Source organism: Harpia harpyja, chromosome 3 (genome assembly GCF_026419915.1).
Source record: "Harpia harpyja isolate bHarHar1 chromosome 3, bHarHar1 primary haplotype, whole genome shotgun sequence".
NCBI classification, from domain to species: domain Eukaryota; kingdom Metazoa; phylum Chordata; class Aves; order Accipitriformes; family Accipitridae; genus Harpia; species Harpia harpyja.
This window is the reverse complement of record NC_068942.1, coordinates 30,539,868-30,567,474: the sequence shown is the minus strand read 5'-3', so window position 1 is coordinate 30,567,474 and position 27,607 is coordinate 30,539,868. Positions and strand designations below refer to the sequence as shown.

At 38.6% G+C, this 27,607-nt stretch overlaps 1 protein-coding gene across 1 annotated transcript in view; it reads right to left on the bottom strand.

The window, feature by feature from the left end:
- Positions 1-27,607, bottom strand: part of EYS (eyes shut homolog) — a 1,008,942-nt gene that overhangs the window by 464,406 nt on the left and 516,929 nt on the right. Inside the window, exons 27-28 of the mRNA XM_052781811.1 lie at positions 13,766-13,937; positions 13,161-13,239 (exon numbers count right to left, since the gene is read on the bottom strand). Of these exons, the coding sequence (XP_052637771.1) occupies positions 13,161-13,239; positions 13,766-13,937 (251 nt within the window). The remainder of the gene's footprint in view (positions 1-13,160; positions 13,240-13,765; positions 13,938-27,607) is intronic.

Sequence of the window (27,607 nt, the reverse complement as noted above, 5' to 3'; positions counted from 1 at the left end):
ACATCTGACAAGAAACACATGAAAAAGTTTCAATGGAAGGTGAAGAAGTGAGTATGAATGTACTAGGATCAGGAGTAGTTCATGCAGCTAGCGGTTCCTGAACAGAACTGCTGATACATCGAAGTGCAGCATCACTTACTCCAAGATGAAATCTATGTGCACAGAGCAAGTACTTCTTTACAACATTTATTCCTATTACAACTTTGTGTCACTTCAACTAACAATTTGCTAGCAATGAATGATTAAAAAAGCCAAACAAAAACCCCATGTGACAAAATACCAAATTGAAACTCCCCCCCAAAATCACAAAATTACTTTCAGTTCCTTGTTGGAGTTCTCAGCAAAAAAATTCTGTTTAGAAAGCAGAGAAAGTGCCGAGATCTCCAGGTACCACCGAGCAGTCGTAACACTGGAACACTGAGCGGCAGTAACAGTGACAGCGACAGCTTTTGTCTCTGACCTTTTCTGTTTGATTCCTCAGGACTTTCTAGAAACAGCAAGTGCTCTTTTTTACTATTCTCTCAGACTTCTTTCTTTCAAGCAATACATTCATTTTAGTCTCCTCTGAGGACACAGAAAATCTCATCCTTTGACTGGGGCCTCTTCGGCTCACTGGGGTGTGAACGGGAGGCACGAGGCTCTCCTGTCGCTGCAGCAGCGTGCAGGCTCTGTGTGCTTTACGTGGCAAGGTTTCGTTTAGAGGGGGGGCCGCAGAGATGGCCTCTGTGAGGAGGGTCTGGGGCTGCCCCGTGCTGGACACAGCCGGCTCCAACCCCCCCACCGCCGGGCACGGCTCGGCCCCGCAGCCAACGGGGGGAAAACCTGGGTGAGAAAGAGTGAAAACCATTATGCAGCAAAGCATCAGAGAGAGGAGCGAGGAAAAAGTGTGGAAAGCAGCTCTGCAGACACAAAGGTGAGAGCAGAGGGAGGGGGAGGTGGTGCTCCAGGCAGTCTCCACCAGAGATTCCCCTGGAGAAGCCCACTGTGAAGCAGACTGGCCCCTTCCAGCCCACGGAGGACCACAGTGGAGCTCATCCACGCCGCCACGTGTGTGAATGCCCCGCCGGAGCGGGTGGATGTGCCCCAAAGGAGGGTGCAGCCCCTGGAGAACCCATGCTGGACCGGGGTCCTGGCAGGAGCTGCAGCCCGTGGAGAGGCACCCGTGCAGGAGCGTGTTTTCTGGCAGGTTGGGAGGAAAGTGTTTTTCATCGACAGCAAATTAAATTAATATCCCCCAAGTTTAGTCTGTTTTGCCTGTGATGGTAATTGGTGACCATGACCAATCTCCCTGGCCTTATCTTGACCCACAAGCTTTTCTTATTTCCCCGCCCTGCCCTGACGAGGAGGGGGAGCACAAGAGTGGCTGGGTGGGCACGTGGCAGCCGCAAAAAGTTAATGCACCACACGTGTTTATTCATACGCTCTAAAACTTTCTTTTCTGCCATATCAGAGCAAGTAACCTGTCCAAACTGAGCTGTATTGCCTAGCTTTTTCCGTGGCCATCATTGCCCTCTCTTTTCCCTTTCTGCTTTCTAGTTTGTTCCCTTCACAGACAGCTTCAGTCAAATTGGGACTGCAGCCATCCATCTCTAGGGAAACCAGAAGGCCAGAAGAGCTGCTCCTCAGGCCTCATCTTGTCAGGTTCTTCCTGCTCTAAAGGGGTTTGTTCCTTCCACTGTCACAAAAAAAAAAAAAAAAAAAAAAGTTAAGTGCCTGTCCTGGTTTTGGCTTCGGCTTGGATAGAGTTAATTAACTGTCTTCCTAGTAGCTGGTATAGTGCTGTGTTTTGGGTTCAGTATAAGAATGTGGATAACACACTGATGTTTTCAGCTGTTGCTCAGTAGTGTTTAGACTAAGTCAAGGATTTTTCAGCTTCTCACAACCAGACAGCAAGAAGGCTGGAGGGGCACAAGAAGTTGGGAGGGGACACAGCCAGGGCAGCTGACCCAAACTGGCCAAAGGGGTATTCCATACCATGTGACGTCATGCCCAGTATATAAACTGGGGGGAGTTGGCCTGGGGGAAGCAGATCACTGCTCAGGGACTGGCTGAGCATCGGTCAGCAGGTGGTGAACAATTGCATTGTGCAGCACTTGTCTGTCTTGGGTTATATTTCACTCTCTTTTTGTTATCTTCCTTTTCATTACTACTACTATTACAATTATTATTGTTATTATTATTATATTTTAATTTTTATTTAAATTATTAAACTGTTGTCATCTCAACCCATGAGTTTTACTTGGTTTTGATTCTCCTCCCCATCCTACTGGGGTGTGGAAGGAGCAAGTGAGCAGCTGCATGGTGCTTAGTTGCTGGCTGGGTTTAAACCATGACAGTGCCCCTTATTAACTTCAGTTGGGGTGCTCTGCTCATTCGTTAAACGTCATCACATCTGTAAATGATGCCCAGTACTCACACTTTACAGCGTACCAATACTCCCCAGCTCATCTTTTAAAACACAGACCGCTTCAATAAGCTCCCTTATACATAAATGAAATGATTTAACAAAATAGCAATTATACAATTGTGATTATTTGTGTAGAGTTTTTATCAACTTTTCACTTCTCCAATCTGACGCACTTTATTCTCATCCAAATATCTTGGACTTTTCTTATATCTGATCTCCTTAAAGCACAAGGGCTCCCTTTAAGTAGGCTTTTTTTTCCTGAGTCTTTTTTTTTTTCCCTGTGAAATGTACACTTTTCCCATTGTGACCTAACAAGGAACCCTTTGAGTTTATGTGTTGTTAACAGGCAATGACCTTGGAAAAGATATGAAAGTTACAATAGACAAGCTATCAACATGAACTCCCATTGCAATGCTATGGAAAAAATTGCTAATGCTATCCTTAAGTCTTCAGAGAGGGGAACTGTGACTTAGGTGGTTATTCCTCATTTTATGGCTAGGGGAAACTGAAATATTGTGCCAAGTTCTAGAATCTGTTTATTACAAAGGATGTCAAAAAACTGAGAACATAAAATGATTTAGTTACTAGATAAAATGCTTTACAGTAAGCTAAGTCTAAGGAAAATTACACTCAACAGAATTTTTAGGATAGAATTTTTTTCCAAAAACATTACTACATCACATATCTCATTTTCACATGATACTGCTGAAAACATAAATAATATATATGGGTTAAAAATGATTTGACAAATTCATGGAGTACAGGTCTGTTTCTACCTATTAAAAGCAAAAATCAATGTGAGTTCTTTGCTATAAGAAGTTCCAGAACTCTTGATGGCTCTATGGGTGTTCTTAGGTTTAGTTTATCACCAAGGGGGGGGGGGGGGAGAGAATGGCAGTGCACAGTTATTTTCACAAATCCAGATATATCCAGCTAGAGATAAGGTCCAACTTTACTAGTGAGAGTCAGCCACTGTAAAACCGTCAAAAGCAGTTGATCTTCCACCTCCTTATGTTTTAAAATAAAGACTGAATGTATCTCTAAAACATATGCTTTAAGCAAACATAAGTTAAAGACAAGTATTAGTTTCCATGGGGCTTTAAATGAAAGGAATATACGGACTTGTGACAGCAGAACAGAGTGGCGATTTTCTGGCTTTATTTTTACTAAATTATTGTTACGGTACATTTAAGTCCGCACTGATTTTCTTAGCATAGCAAGACAATTTAGAAGTCAAGCCAAGAAAGTGAAAGAATATTACGATTTCTAGTTATGCAACTCTTTAAGGGTGGGTTTTGTTAAGAATCCTTAGTTCAAACAATGCAAACCAAGATCCGCTACATTTACTGAAGAACAATAATTTATTATTTATTGCTTTCTGAATGTCATGGTGTAGTAAATCTTGTTTGTACTAGGAAGGGGATGACTGTCCCTTGAGAGACCCCACCTGGCATGGCACAGTCCACTGGTTCTGCCAGCAGGTAATTCCTCTGAAATCTGGACTGTAGCAACTGGACTAGAAAGGCACAGCACTTTGCTCAAGGCATACTGCTCTCTTATCCACACCTGTGGGTCCATACTGACATTTGCCTTTGGAAGTGAGGTCGATCTGCCTAAGAAATCCCAGCTTTCTACATATCACATCGTATCATTTCCAAAGTCACAATCCATAGCTTGAAATAATTATGCGGGGACATGTTTTAGCAAATTAATAAAAATAGTGAAAATCCACTATTTTTCCAAATAATATGTAAGTTCAATGCTGTTTCTTAAAACAAAATCTAGAAGTGCCTTTTAGAAGTTAGGGGTTTTTTTTCTTTCTCCTACAGAAAGGACTATTTTTCATTAGTCCTCCTTGGAAGTCCTCCTGAGTAGCAATAAAAAAATATTTCTAATAACACTTCAAAATCTATTTCTATAGAAGAGATTCAAGGCAAAAAAAAATTGTGATGATAGATATATTTTTATTTAAGTGAAGTTGTGCTTTATATCAAAAAAGGCAATTACAGAAGAGACTAATTCTGAACATAACTAACTCATGCAAATCCACTATGAAGGGGAAAAAAATCTACCGTAAATCATAGAATGGTAGAATCAGAATGGGTTGGAAGGGACCTTAAAGATCACCTAGTTCCAACCCCCTGCCACGGGCAGGGACACGTTCCACTAGTGTCCTGGTTTCAGCTGGGATAGAGTTAACTGTCTTCCTAGTAGCTGGTACAGTGCTATGTTTTGAGTTCAGAGCGAAGAATGTTGATAACACTGATGTTTTCAGTTGTTGCTCAGTAGTGTTTAGACTAATGTCAAGGATTTTTCAGCTTCTCATGCCCAGCCAGCGAGAAAGCTGGAGGGGCACAAGAAGTTGGCACAGGACACAGCCAGGGCACCTGACCCAAACTGGCCAACGGTGTATTCCATACCATGTGACGTCCCATCCAGTACAGAAACGGGGAAGTGGGGGGCAGGGATTCGCCGCTCAGAGGACTGGCTGGGTGTCGGTCGGCGGGTGGTGAGCAATTGCACTGCGCATCATTTGTACATTCCAATCCTTTCATTATTGCTGTTGTCATTTTATTAGTGTTATCATTATCATTATTCGTTTCTTCTTTTCTGTTCTATTAAACCGTTCTTATCTCAACCCACGGGTTTTGCTTCTTTTCCCAATTTTCTCCCCCATCCCACTGGGTGGGGGGGGAGTGAGTGAGCGGCTGCGTGGTGTTTAGTTGCTGGCTGGGGTTAAACCACGACAACTAGACCAGGTTGCTCAAAGCCCCATCCAGCCTGGCCTTGAACACTGCCAGGGAGGGGGCAATATACATAAGCTATTTACAAATCTATCTTTTGACATACTTATATGTATGTGGTGCGTTATATGGTCTAATTTCCTCTGAATGCTTATAAAGCCCGAAGTACAATTTGCTGTTTGATTTCTTTGTAGACAACTATTAAGTGATTAACTGTAAAGGAAGACTTGAAGCCTGAAAAGGTTGTGGCCTTAAACATCAATTCAGGGAGCAGAAGCAAGCATCCTAATTATTTGTGAGAAAACTGGATTCCAGGTGGAAATCTGACCTGTAGAAGATAGAACCAAACAGAGCTTTAAAATTTTAATTTGATAAGAGCTGAAAAGGAAGAGATAAGAAAGGAATTCAAAGATAGATACTGCACAACAAAAGAAAGATGCTTTCAAGAGTCATGTTTCCAGTCATTTAATGATAGGACTGAGGGCAAAATTATTCTCAGGTTAAAAGCAGAGGTTTTTGTGATAAACAAGGGCCATGTGGTTAAGGGTTTGGATTAGAATAAAAAAAAAGCAGGCAGAAAGGAAATCAATGCTGTAAATAAATGCTTTAGAAACTAATTCATGTGTTAAAGGAAGCTTTTGTACATACAAAATACAGTATGCATATGGTTTTTAATGCACCCTGAATCTAGATTTAAAAAAAAAAGTCTAAATTTATACTACTACTTCATAGGAAATGTATAATTTAATGTTTTAGTATGATTTCATAGTTATGCAAAACAGCTATGGTTCAGTGCATTAGTCGGAAACTATGTATATGCATTTCAGTTCCTTTCAAAGATATTTTACCACAGTTGAATTTATCATGAGTGCAACCATCTGATGTAATTACAACTGCTATTAAGAGACCAAAAGGCCCAGGCTTCCTTTGCTATGTTTAAAATAGCACTTCGTTTAAACTGTGTGGTTTGCCAAGTTATGGACTTTTCCATTCATGTGGGAGTCTGAAGTGCACTCTTACTTTGGGCTAAATTTCAATAGTATTGCTCCCATGTAAAAGTCTGAGATTTACATCAAGAATTGAGCTGAATGCTCCAGATGCCTATTCCTATTTTATGTTTAACAAAACTATAAACGAAGTGTATTTTTGTAGCCAGTAAAATTATTACTCTGTATTTTCTGTGAATTTTTGTTAATATAATCATGTATCCATATTGCTTAATTATTAACTTTCCAGAGCTTTTTCATTTGGTGGATTAAATATACATACATTTTGTGGAATGAACTGGGAAAACTTATTTCCGTATTTCAGAATGTTGGTTTTATCCAACATCATTCAATTCAGAATGAGTTCAAAAGGACAAAAATATTTTGCTTTGAAATTTTGGAATATGGACACAAGGAGAAGAGAAAGATAATAAAAATAAACCTATTTCTTAGACAACAATACACAGCAGGAACATCCTGGATCAGACCAGTGCTCCATCTGCCCCAGTAGTCTGTCTATAATAGTGGCGGAGAGAAAACCACTTCAGGAAAATCATGCAAACTTTGCCACTTTCTAGAGTCTATGTCCCATGCATCCTCCCAGCAAGCAGAACTGTCTAATCAGACATGAAAAACAGTACCTCCCTGACTGGTTCATTTATCATTCATTTATGGACCTGTTCTCCATGACTTGCCTCATTTTTCTGAACCTGCTAAGAGACCACCTGCCTCCCCAGCCTTCTGTGGCAGCAAGTTCTAGAGGTTCTCTGCTTCCTGTGAAAGAAAGTACTTTTATTTCTTCCAAATGTTTCTCCGATTATTTTCATCATGTCCCCCTGTTCTTTAACTACAGAATTTGGTGGCGAAATTTTCCATTTACATTTATCTACCACTGTCATAGTTTTCTAAACATTAATTACATTCCCCTCAGCTTTCTCCTCTTCAAACGGAAGAGTTCCAGCCATTTAAATCTCTCCTTACAAGGCAACCATTCAGTTAATATTATTTTTGTTGCCCTCTGTAGCTTCTCTAACTCTACTACATCTCCCTTGAGATGCAAGGTCCAGAACTGTGCACAGTACCCAAGATGTAAGCCCACTCAGGTTTTACATAGCAGTGAAATCATGCCCTCTGCCTTGTTCCCCATACTCTTCCTGATCATGCCCAGTGGTTTTTTTGCTATTCTGCACTGTGACTGCACATCGAGAAGACAATGATTTCAGAGGAACTGTCAATGATTGCTCCAAGTCTTTCCTGAGCTGTAACTGACAGTTCTGAATTCAGCTGTAGGTAAGTATTAGGCTATTTTTCCCTAGATTATTATCTTACACTGAAGCTTATCCTCCACCTTGTCACTCTCTCCATTTTGTGACGTCCTTCTGGCATTCCTCAAATGCAAAGAATTCCCTGAGCTTCTCTTGCTATGACCTTACCCTCTCTGAGGGCCCATTTTACACTTTAGCCATCAAGCAATCCCACCAGTTCCCTACCTGGCTTCCTGGTTTTGATAGATGTGAAGAGCTTTTTAAAAGGCAGAGCATACTTTACAAGGCACTTTTCAATTTGTGTTTTAGCTTTTTGAACTTCCTCCCAACATTTGAACTTGTGTGTTTTATGGACTTTTCTGTTCTTCCCATGTGCGCAAGCTTTCCGTTTGTTAAAATGCCAATTTTTCCCTGACAGCCTTAAGTTTCCTCCTTAAGCCATTCAGGGGCTTTGGACCACTCTGTGTTCTTGAATTGTGGCACACATTTTACCTGGGCTTTTAACGTACCATTTGTTAACAGCCCCTAGTCTGTTTCTAAGTTTCTTGTGGTTTTGGCTTGCTCCTCCTAAGTTACTTGACAATGTGCCTCATTTTTACATCGTTTCCTTTCCTGAAATTGAATGTCTATCTGCTGGATTTATTTGGCATGCTCTCTCATGCTACAGTCATAAACCTAGCTGTATTATAGTCACTAATAGACATCATCTCTGTCATTAACACCTCTTGAGCCAGATGCTGGTCTTTTCAGAGGCACACTGAACATTAGTCATGTTCAGATTTTAAGTTCTGTCATTCTTAAATAGTGTCCTTCTATACTTGTCAGCATTTCCCCTACAACCATTTTAATTTTCATTCAATAGCCTGGTTCCATGACGATAAAGGTGCAATCCATTCTTGTACAGGTTCCTCCAATTTCACAAGGTTTTCCGTTTTCAAATGCATTTGAACTGCTTTTGTCTATACCAGCATATTACTTATGTACTGGGGCTGAATCTCTGTCTGCCTCTCAGGTCTCATGTGGAACTGGCAGTCTTTCAAAGAAAGCTAGGTGCATGTCCTAGACCTCAGTTTCCTGCCCAGCCTGAACTTACAACCTCAAGAACATCCTTCCTACACTTTCCTCCATTACTGGTTATCAACACAGGTCACAATTATCGGCTCCCTTCCAGTACACCGAAGTGATGTCTCTAGAGATCTGCTGTCTTTCCAGATACAAAGCAGGTTACTCTGTATCCAAGGCTTCTTTGAGGTCATAAATCCAGTTACCCATGTACCTAACAACTGAATAATCCTGTTTTTTAACATACACTCTGTTGCTAGAGCATCCCTGATGCAAGAGCATACTGCAGTATCACTTCATAGGCTTTTCTAATGTCAGAGATCAGAAATATACCTATCAATGGAACATCCTCAGAGGGCCTACCACTTTGGAGGTGAGACTGCTCTGCAACATACTTGTAGGTCTCATGCATTTCTTTATGTCTCCAATTCCTATTCTCTATTTTTCTATTACTTCTCCATTTAAGAGAATCTCCAATTCAGTCACTCCTGCTTGAAGTAAACTTACTACCTCAGAGTCAGGAGGTCCCTGAAATATTACACACACTGAAATTGTCCCATGGGTGGATAATCACAGATGTTGTGCTTTGCAGAATAAAGTGGGTATCTCCCTCTCCTCCCACTATTAGATTTACCTACCTGCATCTTGAGCATAAACTACATTATTTTTTTGAAGTTTACATTAGTTTTGCTTCTTTCAAGAAACTACATACCTTACTCAACCCTCTTTAAACTAATTAGCAATAGGTAAAAATACTCAAGAGTGTGAAGAAGTCCCCCACAGGCACAAACAAGAGCATCCAGCTCAGCTGAGGCTCTTCGTTCGTTCACCAATGTTTGCCATACACATGCATGCTACACATCTACAGAGAGAATTCTGGGGAGGGATTGCTGCTCTCTGGCTTACCTATTATAGCCTGCTAAGACCCTGTCAACACCATTAGTGCAGTCTAGACTCACTCATGAAATGCAGATGCCCATTTCAAAATCAGCTGAACAGCTCTGCAGATCTCACTGAATATTCACCACATTTCCATTGACTATAATAACAGACATGTATAGACAACTAGCTTTCACAAAGACACCTCAAGTTAGGCAAGTGGAATCCTACTGTTCTTCCCAATCAAATCACAAATGATTATATGGCTGTCAAGTCTCCTATCTTTTGTGCAATCTGGCAAGTCCTGGTGAATAACTGCTTATTTGCTTGGACTAGCAGAATATTGTTCTCTGACTCCACATGTGCATTAGCTGTGGTGCCTTTGTGTAGAAAATTAGTTGGTTTTCCTGATTTCCCCCTTGTTTCTGTCTTTTATGAAAATAGAGAGAAAAGATCAGTAAAACCAGACAAAATAATTCTAGGATGCAGTCTGATCACAGCTTTCTATCAGATACAAGCAGAAGCACCAACAAGCTGAATATCCTCCTGTGTGAAGACTCAAAATGCTTTTTGCTTCCTTTTTGACAGCATGAGACAGCCTTAGCTGAGCCTGGAAGAAGCACAACTGCCAATGACTTCTCATCAGTCATAGCAAAAAAACCAAAATAAGTAAGAAATAATATCTATTACTAACCATAAATACTATTACTGACCATATTAGCAATCTATGTTTACCTATACTGGAGAGAAAAGATCGATTTTCAGTTATATACATTCATCTTACAATTTAAAAAATACACAAATGCCAAAGGAAATCGTGTATTGCAACTACTTCATACAGGACATCTATTATTTCTTACTCTTTTTTGAATGAAATCCATAAATGAAAAAGCAGTGAAAACTGTAGTAGATAGGGAAGTTCCAACATCCACACTCCATATTAGATATGCAAAAGTTATAGGATATATCCATAAAGACAGAAAGTGCTTTTTTTTTCTTAAAGTATCAGACAACTTGAGAAAGTCTTGAAGTGTATTTTCTTGCAAACTATATTGCAACACATGTAGAGGATGAAAAAATCCAAGATGAAAAATAAAAAAAAAATCCAAGTATGTCTAGGGAATTATATATACACATAAATATATTTTATTTTTAAACTGGTTATTTGAATCAGCCTAGCTGCTGACCTTGCACGGCCGTGCAATACCCACCCAGCCACTCGCACTCTCCCTCTTCAAGAGGATAAGAGAAGAAACTAAGCTGACAAAGGTCACGGGTTGATAAGGACAGAGAGATCACTTTCCAATCACTGTCACAGGCAAAACAGACTCGACTTGGGGAAAATTAAATTAAGTTATTGCCAATTCGAAATAGATTTTTGGACAGTGAGAAACAGACAAAACCTAAAACCACCACCCCTTTCTTCCCAGGCTCAACTTCACTCCTCCATTCCCAACCCTTCTACCTCCTCCTTTCACCCTGAGCAGTGCGGGGCGGGTGGGGAATGGGGGTTGCAGTCAGTTTGTAACAGCTCCTCTCTGCTGCTCCTTCCTCCTCACACTTTTCCCCTACTCCAGCGTGGGTCCTCTCCACGGGCCACAGGTCCTGCCCGGAGCCTGCTCCTGTGTGGGCGCTCCACGGGCTGCAGTTCTTTCAGGGCGTATCCACATGCTGCGGCGTGGGGTCCTCCATGGGCTACAGCATGGGTGTCTGCCCTGGCATGGTCCTCTCCATGCAATACAGGGAAAAACCTGCTCCACCATGGTCTTCATCACCAGGGGCTGCAGGGGAATCTCTGCTCCGGCGCCTGGAGCACCTCCTCCCCTCCTTCTGCACTGACCTGGGGGTCTGCAGGGCTGGTGCTCTCACTTTTTTCCCTCACTCCTCTCTCTGCTGGGCAGCATTTTTCACCCGTTCTTCTGTATGTTTCCACAGAGGTGCCACCCTCTTAGGTGAGGGGCTCAGCTGTGTCCGGCAGTGGATCCATTGGAGCTAACTAGAATGGGCTGTGTCCAGCACAGGGCAGCCCCTGGCCTCTTCTCACAGAGGCCACCCTTGCAGCTCCCCCCCCCCCCCCCCCCCCCAAACAAAACCTTGGCACCTACCCCCGATGCAGTTGCATGAACCTTAATACAAAGAAATGTATCTTCAAGTGAAGAAAATATTGAAGTATATTTACCTGGCTTAACTCCTGATTATTTTTTTAAACAAAGGAACTGGCTGATGTTAATCTAGAGCAAATCAATTATAGAGCATGAGCCTACCATGATTATACAGATGTGCACACCCCTAGACAGTCAGAAAGCCTTGTTGGTCACTGTAAGACTTGCATAGGCATGATACATGTCTGAGCAGAACGAACGCAGTGTTAGAGCCTTTAAAAATATGACACCTGCAGCATAGTCCAATCTGGGGATCACACTGCATGCAAATAGAATGAATATCAAAAAATGAAGCCATCACTCTGACAGACTTATCTGTCAAATGTATATGTATATTGTTTCTTTCTATGAATTTCTAATCTATGCATTTTCAAACACCTCAGCATGAAATGTGGTTATCTTTGAATATGATTTTATGCAGTTGTCTCAGGTCATTTAATCTCTCATTCCCCTAAAATGGAGGAAAGTGTAAATCATGGATGTTGCTAGAGAAAATACTACCCAAGGGTATTCTGCATTAGCATTGGCAACAGCTGATAATCATACAGATTTGCAAGATCATACCATGATGTGCACTCTGTTGAGCTAAATCACTTATTTTCTGACTTTTTTCTTTCTGTAAAGGAAGTTGGAAGGTAATATTCCAGCTAGATCTACTCCTTGTGTGAGACTGTCATGCATTTTCAACAGTAAAGTTACAGACCATACTTCCTTTATGTAATATGAGGTATTTTTAGCTATCTAGTACTTTTAGCTATATATAAAAAAATCATGAAAGGTCCCTACATGCATACATAAGCTAAAAAGAAGTTTGGATAACATTTTGGAATGTGTTTTTGACGATTCAGAAGCACAGTATTAGAAGCCAGATAGCCCAAATGGAGGCAGATCTCATGCCAGACTCTCCCATGAGAATGAATACATTTAAAGGGATCATATCCCGAGATCTGATTAAACTCTGTTTGGCACAAAACCTGAAACAGACTAAACCAATTCAATACTTTCCCCAAAGTGTGGCCAATATTGTAATTGTTATGCCAGATGTAGTCACCTTCTACAAGTTGGTTTGCTGACCATGGGAATCTCCATGGCACAGTCTCGCATATACAGATGCGTTCTTATCCACAGCCATTCCCAAGCAAAAATGTTCTTCAACTTAAGAGGAGGAAGTGGGCAAAGTATTTTGTATGCCACAGTTTTATATCATAGAATTCTACAATTACCTGGATTTTGAAATTTTAAACACGAGTCATGCCTACTTTCAGTGTAGAACATTGCACCTTGAGGTTTACTATTCAAACATACAGTTAAGCTACAGCAAATGGGGCTTGCAAGCAAATTAGGTAGTTATGTTATCCATGCTGAACTGAGGGATAAATGACTTTCAGCTAATGTTGGCTTAGTTTGCTGTAGCTTTTCAGATTTATCATTCACACTTCACATTTAAAGTTCTTTAGACATTTTCTCAATGGTCTTTTTTAATGCAGTTTCATTAAGTAACAAATAATGAGCTTTTCAGAATGGATTTGAAACAACTGAGTTTCTGTCATGCATTTTCAATAAACTAACCCATTCCAAAGTTACTTAAATAAAAATGAGTTTCAAGCGGCATATTACCCTTTCCCCCATAATTAAAATAAAATTTGAAGACATACATTAATATTTATCTCACATCTTGAGCTGGTCCATCCTGATTCGCAAGAGCATTGATATCCATCAATGAGATCTATACATCTGAAATACAAAACAGTGTTACTCAGATGAAGCTATGTAATTCTAGATTCAGCACTAGTAGTATCATTCCATGCATTTCAAAATAGTGGTCTGATGTAACCTACTGAAATCCATGGCACTTTTAATTACTTTTAATAACAGGTTTCAAATGTGTGTATTATGGGTACTGAGGGGTTTTATAAGGATACTGACTGTCATATTAAAATACATCTTCCCATTTCAACCTGTTGGCATGCAACAGCTAAAGATTCACTTTTAAGTATATTAAACTCTAATTAATCCACATGTACTGAAAACTGGTTTATGCTAATGAGCAAAAATGAAAGAGAAACTGAGATAATGTAACAGTATATTACATTAGCTTAAGCAGACAACATCTGTCATCTTTAAGTGTGCTTGTACTCTTACTTTATGGAGGAACATAATTAAAAGTGTATTTATCAACCTTCCCATATCATTAAATCTTAAATATTGCTAGTTAGGTACATTATCTCGGAGATAATCATAGTTAAATAAAAATAGCCACCTTCCATGAAGACAGGGATCTGGCAAGCATTCATTAACATTTATCTCGCAGTTTGTTCCAATAAAACCTCTCCTACAGTGGCACTTATAGGAACTGATGTTATCAATGCAACTTCCATTGTTGAGGCAAGGAGTAGACATACATTCATCTATATTTATTTCACATCTATCACCTGTGTAAAAAACAGAAGATATGACTAAGCTTTAAATTCTAAACTCAAACCAACTGTTTATTTATTAATATTAAAAATTCCAGATAAACTGCTTTTATTTACATACATTGTTTATATAGTTTACTATATTCATCAATAAAAAATATCCCACTTGAATTACCTATAAGTGCAAATAGTGAAAGGAATGGTTATACTGCAAAATATTACAATGATAACAACTGCAAGTGTGGAAAGGCAAGAAGGTTTTGAGGGTCAACTTGCAAGCAAAATGGTTAAAATGGAGAAAGGGAAATTTCAAGAGGAATTTTTTTTACACAGTTATTAGAAAGATGAATAGCATGGGTTTCCTATAAGAGGAATACAGAATTACAGTGATACATGTCTTGGTGGTGATCTAACTGTAATACTTACTTTCTCAAAATGAAATTAAAATCCAGGGGCTTGTGATAAATGATACGAGACATACAATTCTTTGAAATCTTTTTGAAGACATTAATTATGAGAGATACGGTGGTGCACTTTTCTGCTTGCAATTTTCCTGCAAATTAGTGCCACACATCTTCCATCTAAACATCTCAAAGTACTTTACAAAATACTAACTGACAACCAACATGTACATAGGTCTCTTTGTAGACAGCTCAGCCCCACGCAGCCGCTCGCTCACCTCCCTCCCGGTGGGATGGGGGAGAGAATCGGAAGGGTACAAGTGAGAAAACTCGTGGGCTGAGATAAAGACAGTTTAATAGGGAAAGCAAAAGCCACACACTCAAGCAAAGTGTCGTGGTTTAACCCCAGCCAGCAACTAAACACCACGCAGCCACTCACTCACTCCCCCCCACCCAGTGGGATGGGGGAGAAAATCGGGAAAAGAAGCAAAACCCGTGGGTTGAGATAAGAACGGTTTAATAGAACAGAAAAGAAGAAACTAATAATGATAATGATAACACTAGTAAAATGACAACAGCAATAATGAAAGGATTGGAATGTACAAATGATGCGCAGTGCAATTGCTCACCACCCGCTGACCGACACCCAGCCAGTCCCTGAGTGGCGAATCCCTGCCCCCACTTCCCCGTTCCTATACTGGATGGGACGTCACATGGTATGGAATACACCGTTGGCCAGTTTGGGTCAGGTGCCCTGGCTGTGTCCTGTGCCAACTTCTTGTGCCCCTCCAGCCTTCTCGCTGGCTGGGCATGAGAAGCTGAAAAATCCTTGACATTAGTCTAAACACTACTGAGCAACAACTGAAAACATCAGTGTTATCAACATTCTTCGCTCTGAACTCAAAACATAGCACTGTACCAGCTACTAGGAAGACAGTTAACTCTATCCCAGCTGAAACCAGGACAAAAGCAAACCCAGGAATCCATTCCCCGCCTCCCACGGGCAGGCCGGTGTTCAGCCATCTCCAGGACAGCAGGGCTCCAGCACGCCGAGCGGTCCCTTGGGAAGACAAACGCCATCACTCCCAACGTCCCCCCTGCCTTCTTCTTCCCCCAGCTTTACACGCCGAGCATGACGTCCTCTGGTGTGGGATGTCCCGGGGGTCAGTCGGGGTCAGCTGTCCCGGCTGTGTCCCCTCCCGACTCCTTGTGCCCCCCCAGCCTCCTCGCTGGTGGGGTGGGGGGAGAAGCAGAACAGCCCTTGGCTCTGGGCAAGCCCTGCTCAGCAGGAACCAAAACGTCCCTGGGTTACCAGCACTGTTTCCACTGCTCAGCAATGACTGAAACACTGATGCGTTATCAACACTGTTTTCAGCACAAATCCAAAACGTAGCCCCATACTAGCTACTATGAAGAAATTCAGCTCTATCCCAGCCAAAACCAGTACACTAGGGATAATGCAAGAACATGCTCTTGATTTTTCAGGTGTGTGGGCCAGGGGAGGTGTGGAGGAGAAAAAAACAATGCTTAAGACAAAAGGTCCTCCTCCGGAGCAGAGAAAGTGTCCAGAATCCAGAAGTTACACCAGCTCCTCTGGCTCTCCATTTCACAACAGAAATGAAATGCATTTCTTGCCTTTCTGTTATGAGGTATTTACTTAAGTATCGCAGCCTCAACTCAAAACCAGCCATTTTATACAGAAATGTGAAGAGTAACTGAAAAGTTCCTACAGCTTTTTATCATTCCTATGCACCCAACTACTGGCAGCTTTTTAAAGGAAGGAATTCATAGCAAGGAAGAAGCACAAGAGATACCCTAACCTTTGTCTAGTCCATGTGTGAATATACAGCCAAAGACCACAATCAGGCATTTGCAATAAATCTATTAACATGCTACAAATAAGAGTTACTTTAAGATCACAGGGAATGTTTTTATCTAGTGAAGATCAATAGTGTAATGTTCACATTGATATGAATGTAAGGTATGTAAAAATATCGTACACATTTGAGGAAATCGCTTTTTTCACAGTATACTCTGTCTCCTAATTGAGTCAAAGAGAATAAAACAAATTCCCAGATTCTACTTTGAAGGCTGTGGCCTCAGCCCCAGCAGCCCTAGAGTACTAGTGTCACGCTCTAGTGCAAAGTGCATGGCAGGAGATTGGACTTGGCAGGAACGCCCAGGAAAATGAGCTGAGAGGGGCTGCTGTGCAATTCTGACCAGATCTCGACGCAGTGGTACTTGCACCATGCTAAGCTATATATTGGTACAAATTAGAAGGCACTTCTGAAACCTGTTTATCCCCCATCCCATGCAAGCACTCAGCAAACAGCTCTGATTGTTTGTGCTCCTTGGACACTCTTGCTCATTTAGCGTCACACTCTCTGATCACTGGTGTCTTACTTGATATCACTACATAGATAAACTTAAAACTTTCAGAAATAGAAATTTTGTGAACATATTGCCAAAATCTAAATTCAGGAACAGAGAAGCCAAGTTCACCTGTTCTGTTATAGAAGATCTAACTATCAAAGAGGCAATTCTCCTTGTAAGTCAGCATTACGAAAGAAAATTCTTAATCTGCTCTTATCAAGGAATGCTTCAAAAGCATTGGCAGGATGCTAGTACTACATAATAATATACTTCGAGTTCACTTTACTTGCAACTCTAAAAGTGATTATTTTTCTTGTATCTAATAGTGAGGGCATCTCTATAACATTGTTATTTCTACTCTACACCATTATAAAAAACAAGGTCATTTCATGATTGTAGATCTTTTGATCTTCCTGGTCCATTTAGCAAAGACTGCGAGTTTTAAAATGTGATAGTCTGAAGGTTATTGTTTCTTGGTAAATGAATAATTCCAATCTTTGCTCTCATAACCAGCTGTATTCTCACTCAGTCATGCTTTTATTCCTATCTTTCCAACAGAAAAGATCAGAAATGGTATTAGCTTCCCACCCAAACAAAAAAGTCTGTTTTCCTAAAAAGTCTTACTAATTTAAACTTACCAGATTAGTGAGAGGACATATTAATGAAATGGGTAGTATTCATGTACACAGATTGCTGCTGGGTTTTGTACTATGTACTCTTACTAAAACAACACGACTTACTTTTAAAAACTCACTTTCCTAGTTAATCACACGTTACTTAGGAGGTGCAAACCTGTATTTTAAAAGTTAAAGATTCTCAGTTCAACTTTAGTAATTTGCTTTTGATAATGAGATATATGTGAAAGTAACAATAATTTAAAAAATAGTTTTAGTGTTTTATGTATTTTTAAGGCAGCTATTTCTGATCTTGAAGAAAGCAAACCCTAGAATAGCTCTGTTCAGGTTTATTATTTAAAATAGTTTGCTTTATAAATAATCCAATGCCATTCATTCCTATGGCTACCTTTCACTGCTGCTGTCTTCTATCCTCTGCACAGATGTAATATATCCACTAAAGGAAATAAACCTGAAATCAAATTACATTATATCCTAAAAAATAGTTATTGCCAGTAGGATATTTAAAGTAGCAGATTCCAAAATCACCTAATGAAATATGATTTGACTATAATCAACCCATTAGAAGCTTGGCTGAGATACTTCAGTGGCTGCAGCATTTCATTTGAAGAGGCTGACACATATTGATATATCGATTCTGAAAGGCAGATTAAGGGTTAAAGTAATCACTGATAATTATTCCATATTCACATGTGCTTCCATTACTACATAATCTATTGAGAAAGGAAAAATTATAGTTCCTTTAGATGATTAACATCTTGTAATTAAATAGATTCTGTTTTACATTCCTGACCTACTCTTATTTATGCTACCTCGATCTACTACTTCAATGCCACTGAATAAATTTTTCCCTGAACAGCTCAATGAATGCCATGGCAATGCAGTGAAAGTCCATTACTTGACTGTGGGAAAAGAAGACTCAGTGCATAAATTTAATGGGTCAATAAATGATTACAAAAATTATGTTTCAAAAGACAAGATGTATTGGGAAAAACTATTTTATATTTTCCTTTCATTCCTACAAAAAAATTTATAATTATAACCTTGGAGAGTTTTAAATACAGGAATCATTGCAGTATTTCTTTAAAAAAAAAAAGTATTTAGAATTACACTCAGAATTACCAAATTGTGGAGAAATATTCAAAATATACATTGTATAAAGAGATCTTCCTTTTCTGTAACTTGAAGACTTAAACTAGATGTGACTTAATATATTTAATAGTCACAAGAAAAGAGAACACGTCAGTAAAATGCTACAGAATTGCAGTCAAATCTGCAACAGCTCTTAAAAGAAAAAAAAAAATTAACAGGTTAATTCCATTGACATGCCCAAACACTTGCTTGGTTGATTTGGAAAAAAAAAAAAAAAAAAAAGAGTAATGAATTTAGCAAAATTCTGATCAAAGTGCCAAATTAGAACTAGTCATACATACTGTTAATGCAAAGAAATGGTTCTTTCTTGTATGGTCTCATGTCTTTTGTAAAGGCCTGCATATCTCCTCTCAGACAGTCCAGTAAAATATTCATAATGAATTAATGAAAAAATAAACCCTCAGAATAACTACATAAACTGAAGAAAGTAACTATTTTTAGTATTCTAGACAGGGTATGCTTATGCAAGATTAGAAACTTGTAAAATTATTTTTCTATAAATATGTAATTTTGTGGAAGTGCCAGTGGGCAGAACGTATCTGCCCATTCCTCAGCTTCTGTGTGGCAGTGAAGAGAGCACAATTCAGATAATACTGTGTTAGGGAAGTCAGAGTTTAATATATCACACCTAATTTTAACTATTGTGAAATTAAGCAGCTAGATTAAGATAAGTGTCTAAAATCACTTTAAAATAGAAAAAGAGAGAAACAGCTTCAAAGAGCGACCTGTATCATGTCTTGGACACCACTTACCTTGAATGTCCTAGTGGTGGCAATAACTGCAGAAGGAAATTAAATGAGTAATTTGGACTAGCTGCCTAGTTTTTAGAGGACTAAAATTAGGGGAAATTAAGCCTATTCCTAGTATCAGCTGTAAACATCATTATCCATGTAATAAGCTTGCTCCACATTTTCTAAATCTACACTTTCTTTTTTCCTGGTGTGTACAGAGTTTTTGGAATACCAGCATGAGTCCTGAAATAATGTTTCCTTAAATAAAGTTTTTCTTCTCAGCCTCAGTTCTCCCACTCCTCAGAGTTCAGCGAGAACATATCACAGTAGTCTTCCATTATTTCTGCTGAAATACTATGAAATCCTGTACATCACCTTTCAAGCCAATCGTTGCTTAAGAGAATGCTTAATGTCACAAAGGGTCTTTAATCTCCAGGTGTATCTGAAACACAGGAACCAAAATTCACGAACTAATGTTCAGGCAGGGAATAACATCAGAAGCTAAAGAAATATAACTTTGTGCTTAGTTTCTTTAAAAAACAGGTGTCATGGTATGTAACTAAGATTAGGTTTTGCCAAGAAAGACTGAATCTGATGGAAAGAACAGAAATGCCTTGTAGTGATAGCTCCATATTCTGTCCTTACTAGGAAAGCTTTAGGAATATTAACAGGCAAAATGAAATTTTAGTCCTGCCAGCGTTAAAAGTTTCAGACATATGTAGAGAGTAAAAGTCCATTTTGTTATTCCCACCCTAAAAAGAATTTGTGACATTTGCTGTGAATACCAACTATAATCATTACAGCAATTACTGGTACAATAGGGTTAAAGATGAAAATGAATACACATAACACAGAAAAATTAAATAAAAAAGAACTTAAGAAAAATGTAATGTTTAAGTATTAGTTCTAACAAAGAAAATAACTTGCTCAACAGTAGGAGCTAGTTCAAATATTCTTGCCAAAATTCACTAAGTCAAAATATTTTTGATAAGTTTTTATAAAAAGTAATTTACATTCAGATATTAAAATTTCTTCTTTAAATTCAACACCCATATTCTAATACCCTCTGAACAAATCAGACCAAATGCATCCCTGGCATTAATACCATAGCATCACTGGATTAATCCATTCCAATATGAATAAACATCTTCATTTAAATATTTCCAAGAGCAAAATGTACTAAATTTGTAATTTGTCACATTGTATACACAAAAAGGCTGGCAATCGTTCATGACTGTAACCCAGACAGTCTGCCATTCTCTTCCAATGTGACTGTTACTTAATTTGAAACCTGCCTTCTTTTTCAATCCTTGTTCAAAGTATGAAAACTTCTAATAAAAATAATCATGCAGTGTTATAATCATTATAATACAACCAAACATTCTGCAAAGTTGGTGTGAGAGACAGACTACAATACCACAGAACTAGCACTTCACTTCAAACATCGCCTGTGAAGTGTTTCATAGCTCTGACTGTGCCAGGCGTGTTACTGGGCTGAAGACACTCTTGGAGCTCTGCTTTACAGATTGTACTGAGCACGCTAGGAACGATGGCTCCACGCATCAAAGAAAAGGGAGGAGTACCTCACAAATACCACGTTTGGGGGATTATCGATATTGATGGTAACCTGGGGGCTCCCCTGCGTGTCAGAGTGCTGTGGAAGGCAAGGAAATGCCACAGATGTGAGAAGACAAGAGTATGGGCTAGTAACAATAGCACTAAGATGAAAAGGAGACAGCTATTCTCCTACTCCTTCAAATCATCCATTCGTGGGAAGGATCAGTCTGTCTCATACCTTCATCAAGAAAACTCAGCAGCCTTTTCCAGTGCCCTTTTTATGTAGAACCTACGTCCTTAACTGGGGATGCCTCAGCCTTTCTTGGAGCTAATTTGCACAATTCCACAACTACATCCTAATCTAGAGATTGTTACATCTTCCATCAAGACTTTCACCTTCTCAACTGTAAACCCCAGTAAGAAATTAGCCTTCTCTGCCTTCAAGGATTTTTCTCACCAATTTCAGATCCAACCTAGAATCTCTCCCTCTTCCAATCACTGGGCATTTATTCTAGCCTTCTGTTAAAACAATAATTATATTTTTGCATTTCTTACCTCAGAAACACATCTCCCCAATATCCAACTGAGTTTTTACAGGCTGTAGTGTACCTAACAAGCTGGAAAATCAGATACTAGACTTGATCCTGTAAGTATTTTGGCACAGGAAAGGAGGAAGTTTCAAATAGCGGTGGGTCCCCCCCAAATTTTTTTTTTTGCAAACTCTTCTAGTCGCAAAACTTGAGCTCCTCAGGAGCTTTTTCCTTTCAACAGAATAGGGCTGAAAGCAGACACTGTGAATGTAAGAACGGACTATACAACAACCACCTCTGACTTATGTGTAATCTGAGATGCAAAAGCATTCCTACCTATGCTCTCTCTTAGCTACACTCTCTCTTTAAGCTTTCATTCTACTACTAACAACTCTGAAGTTTTTCTACGTATTTTTGCATTTTGCCTATGACTGATGCACTCATGCCAAGTTCTGTAGTCTATGCAATGTACATAACAATTTATTTATCTTAAAATCATTCAGCTCTTCAGCTTCACTACTTTAAGAGACTTTTTTTGGTTTGTTTCCTTATACTGCATGCACGTAACTTTGCAAAATTTCAATTTTTGAGACAGTAAATAACATGATTTTTTTTTTTTTTACAAGAAACTTCTGTGATAATCTCTAGATCCTCCCCTGTTGGTAAGGAAGCTTGACATTATCATGACACTTTGTATTCAGATGTTTTCAAGATTATGTGTTACATTTCTGAGAGTGAAAATACTTTGATTTTTGAAAATACAGTATGTATTCTGGTTTGCTTACTTGTTATTAGACTTAGAAGAAAACATACTAGAACTTATACATATATATTTTAAAAATATGTAAAACCTCTATATACCAAATACAGAATTATTTGATTGTTAGGGCTAAAGACTGAGGAAGATGATAATTTATAGACCTCTTCAGTTCTTCTTTTTTCTAGGATACAATAAAGAGATTCGAGTGCTGTTTCAGGAGATTAAAAATTCAGGATATTAATTTATGATAAGTGGCTATTATGAAAAGAGAGGAAAAGGAAGAAACAGACAATTTTGTGTAAGAATAAAGTCAAAGATATACTACCCAAAAAAGAAAAACAAATGCATGATAAAAAACAATTGGTTGCTGAGGACATACCTAAAAATGGAAAGGAATAGTAAATTAGCATGGTGTGCTAATTTATGCATGATACAGGAAAAAAAATGTAGGGCCTTCTATGGTAACTGAAAATTTCATATTCAGTTGAAAAGAGCCAGAATTGAGAGAAAAGGAGAGATGTCCTTCCAGAATCTCTCAGCAACACCTAGTTCTTCTCTTGTTGAAGTCAATTTTAGTATCAACTATTATGGTAAGACTATTGACAACTACTTGTGACCATTCCATGAAATGTCATAACAGACAGATGCTAATCAAAAGATCAATTAATAGATTTATCATATGGATGTGTAAGATGGACATTAATGTATAACCAATAATGTAGCCAATTATATATGTAAAAAAGCATAAGCCTAAGGAATAAAAAAATTGCTCAACTTAAATATGAGCAGAAATACTACAAACCACACTGCAGAGCATTTTAAGCTACAGAAAAAAAATTAACTCCTTTGTTAAATAATTTCAGCATGAGAGTGTTAAACCCCAAAAGAAGCAGAAAATGAGGAGAAACAATATTTTCTAACATGCCTATGTATCACAGAAATTGTGAATAATAATTGTAATGCTTGTGAAAAATCTCTACATTTGTAGATGAATTTCAGGTCCTAGTACCATGTTTGTATGAGCTTATAGGGGCTTAATTAGTGGGGTTTTTTTAACTCAGAATTTTTTTTAAATCACCATTTGTCTAACAGTTGTACTCATTACTGGTATAAATTCCAAGAAATATATAACTGTAAACTACTATAAATTAGCAACAGAAGTTGTGGAAAAACACTAGAATATGATACTTGACACTGGTAGTTATTTACAGCTTCAAAATCTTAATTTGGACACATACAAAATATGTATTCAAACATGTTCCATCTTGACCATGATCAAGAATGGTAACTGATCATTCTTAGCTGACTTTTTGCACAAGAGAAAAAAACAAGAAAATAATACAGAGCAAAAAATGTATCAGCTGAGCTCTCTGGGATCAAAAGCAATGCAAAGATAAACCGGGATATGGAAAAATAATGTAGTAGCATTCCATAATTAAAGCAAAAACAAGCTAGGATGAGTACTAGGTGAAAAATTCAAGTATTTTAGCTATTACAGGAAGATGCAGAAGATACATCTTGAAAAACTATGGTATGTAATAATTTCTACCAGCTATAAATTTATTTCCATGGCTTTTGAAATACTTTCTATAATAAACACATTTTCTGAATACACATATGTACAAAACCACATTGTAAATAAATGCCTTAGTCTCCTCAGAAGACGTTTTTCAGCAGAATTTGTCTTTCATCTCCGATAAAGTAACTTTGATACGATATGCCTCAATCATCACATTCTAAAGCAGCCCTCTCACAAATCTAGAAATATGCTGCCTCTTAAAATTAGTAACTGACAGCAAAGAACTAGTACTCACTTTGTCACAGTGGTATTAATCTTGTGAACAGCATAATGTCCTTTTAATATAATTTTAGTATTGCCTCATTCAGCCTGTTATGAGTAAATAAGCTGTAACAAAAGTTTTCTAAGTATGCTGCATGAAAATCTAGGGCTGATACGGTTGCTGAGCTTCTTTTTGTTGATTTCATCTTAAGAAAGAGTATAGCATAGTGACTAATACCAGAGATTTTGATTTTCTATTTCTATTGTATTTTGGGTCAGTAGTAGATTTATTTCAGGCAATTATTTCACTTTCCTTATATTAAGTCAAGTTAAATTGGCACTGATTAGACTGCAGAAAATGAGTGGTTGCAAACTATTTTGAAGTACATATTTTTTTTTTAGACAAGGTTTGTTTTCCACTCTGGATGGCAAAACAAAGAGAACTTTACAAGATTAGACCACAGGAAACAAAGTAATTAAGACAAATACAGATTAATTTCCTTGGTCTACAACTTTTAAGGTATTTGTTTTCACTAAATATCAATTTGGAATCTTAGATATGCATGCATGGCTTCTGAGAACCGTATCTGCCTGTTTAATTTAAAAGTGAATGCAAGAACCAGAGGGATTAAATACAAAAGCATCACCTGTACCTTGCACTGTCTGTTATTCAGATATTTGAACTCTAGGCTGAAGCATGATGAGACCACCAGAAGCAGCAATCTACCTAAGCAAATTACTTCTTGGCTTATTGCTGTGCCTCGTCATAGAAAGCATCAGATCAAGCATCAGATCTTAGCAATGTGAACATTTTCTACTACAAATAACAGAAATTCAAAAATTCATAATCTTGTGACAACTGAAAGGGAACACACCATCGAGTCTAGAATTTAATGACAGTCCTATTAATGTTTTAACAGTCTGACAGTCAAAATTATCAGTACTGAAAAGCATCGATGTTAAAACGGTTATACCAAAAATCCCCCCCCAAACCCTGCCAGTATATCTAACCCTTTCCACTGGCAGTGCGCTCAAGCTTCAAATCTCCCTGCGGGTCTAAAGCACAGATTGTAGCTGCGGGGTGGAGGGAGGGGCATTGCAAGGATTTCCCAGCATCATGATGTCTTTGGTAGGACTGTGATGTGCCTGGCGGGGCACTTCTATCTTCTCTTTGTTTGAAGGAACATGATATTGATACTTTCTTCTCCCCCTAGCCTTGGGCTCTGCTTGGGTTTCCCTTTACACCTCTCCCTGTCGCAGCCCGTTTCCCTGTCCCGGGCTGCCAGCTGCAGGCTGGCAGTGGCCCCCAGCCCCAGGCACACAAAGGGCTGCCTGTGGTTTGCCAGGCAGGGACTGCGCCGGGGAGGGCTTTCACCCCTCTGTTACCCCCCGAGCTGAAGGTGGAACAGGGCAGGCAGGGGTTAAACCAGTGACACCCAGTTCAGGCCACGGTGAGGCTGAGCCCTGAGCCCCGAGCCCCTGCGCTGCCCGCTCAGCGCACGGCTGGGCCTGCCCCTGCTGAGGGCAGAAACTGTATTTACTGGATTACCAAATGATAAAATCAAGCTATACCTAAGGATATCACAGTTTAGATTATGATTCAGTTCACGGATCAATAAACCTACAAAAAGGGATGGAGAACTAGATAAATCTGAAGACAGTGCAAGTAAAATCTATTAATTCATGTCTGAATATTGGAACCATGATGACAAAAATGTCATAGTTGTCAATATTGCCAGAGGAAGTCACGTTGTAGCTGGGCAAGATGCAAGTATCAATTTAATATTTACGACATTTTAACTTTGGTTTTAAGAACATAGGTTTTAGTATGAGCAATTACTTTATTAAAATTGAGAAAAAATTTTAAAACTAAAAGCTAACTGAAAACTTGTTACTGAAAGACAAATTTCTAAGACTCAATGTATTTCTCATTTGAACTAATACCATTCAATACAGAGAAAGAACCGTATTGGTATGTTGTATTGTATATATAGCATATATATTTCATATATTGCATACATGTATTAATATAAACACACACATATAGTCTTCCAGAGAAATACCCATCTTTTATTCAGTATGGTCGCTGTTCATTAGCCACGTTAATTTCAACACTGTAATATAAAATGGAGTGTATAAATAAAATTAAAATAAGGGAAAATTGGAGAGCTGCACTATGTGGTAAAGGCATCAAGAAAAAGATGTTCTAGCATCACTCTAAAATAATGCAAATATAGCTTTGTGTAGAAAAAAATATACTCACATTTACTTCCTTATCACTCCATAACCTGAATGCCTCCAGAATATACTAATATTATGATTATTGTTATAGCTTTTGATTTTCTTCTCTATTAGGCATGTTTTATGTAGTCTGTAATAGTCTTATTTAAAACTGAAGCACTTATGTATTTTTACAGTCAAAGTTTACTGTCTAGCTAAAAACTCCTCTTTCTCTTCTTGGGACACATGGAATCACACTTACTATTAATAATGTATTATTCACAGTACAGTTTAAATGTCCCATCAGAAATGAGAAAAATACTGTCCTTGGAGGTCTTCCACACCCAACTGGACAAAGCCCTGAGCAGCCTGGTCTGACCTCATAGCCAACACCGATTTCACCAAGAGGCTGGACTACAGACTGCACAAGGTCCCTTCCAACCTGATTTATTCTGATTCAGGAATGAGATTTCCCTTGGTAGCTTGAGCCGGTAGCCTGGTTAATGGCAAAACACACGGGATCAAAAGTATGCAATGCGTGCATGGAAGCAGATGACAATCCAACAAGAATTTCATCATGGTTATATGCAAAGTTACTTGTGAATAGCATGTATTTCATCATAACCTAATGATTTTCAAAATTCTTACGCTATTTAATAACACTGTGGTCAAATTCAACCTCCTCCCCAAAAATCCCAAAAGTATGCAAAAAAGGTAGGTTGCTTTTTTTTCCACTTAGATTGATGCTAATCACACGCTGAGACTCTATGCAGGCAAGCAGGAAGTACAAACACTTGGAAATAATCTTAGTAACTGGAAATAATCTTAATTACTGATGAGAAAATGTATTATTTAGAATACAGGTATGCCTTAGGTAGTACGTATAGGCACTAATATTTGGTTCATTTAATTACTATAGCACACCACCTTCACTATTTGTTTCAAATGAGAACGTGGCAACTTAGAGTAGTACTTTAGGCTGGCTGCGTGGAAATAAAACAGATCCAAGTCATGTAATCAGTGAGGCCCAAAGAGGTGCCCCATACATTTTTCCACTACAAACTAGGAAAAAATACAATGGAATTCCTAATAAAACAACTAGATTCTTAGCATGGAAGGCCAAGCCATTCTACTATAGTGAACAAAATACTCTTCATGAAGTCATCTACTTCTCTGAATCCTGTTAAGGATAAAAGACAGAGATTACTGGCAGAGACAGATACAGAGAACCAAAAAAATCCATGATGCTACCATGGCCGTGCTTTTCAGAAATAAGAAGCACAACTTTACAGTAACTGTTCTAACATAGAGCATGTTGAGTTCTGCAAAGTGAAACCATCACTCAGCAGTCATTGCTTTAGATATTGCTGTGATTGATCGAAACATCCACAGGCTTTTAAGTGACGAATTGCATGTTTTTATCTAACTAGTTCCCAGTCATGAATTTTTGAGTGCCTAGCAAAAGAATACACCATCAGAAATAGCTATTAAAATATTCTTATTTCATTTGTAACATTATCTTTTTTAAATACAACAATAATTTAAT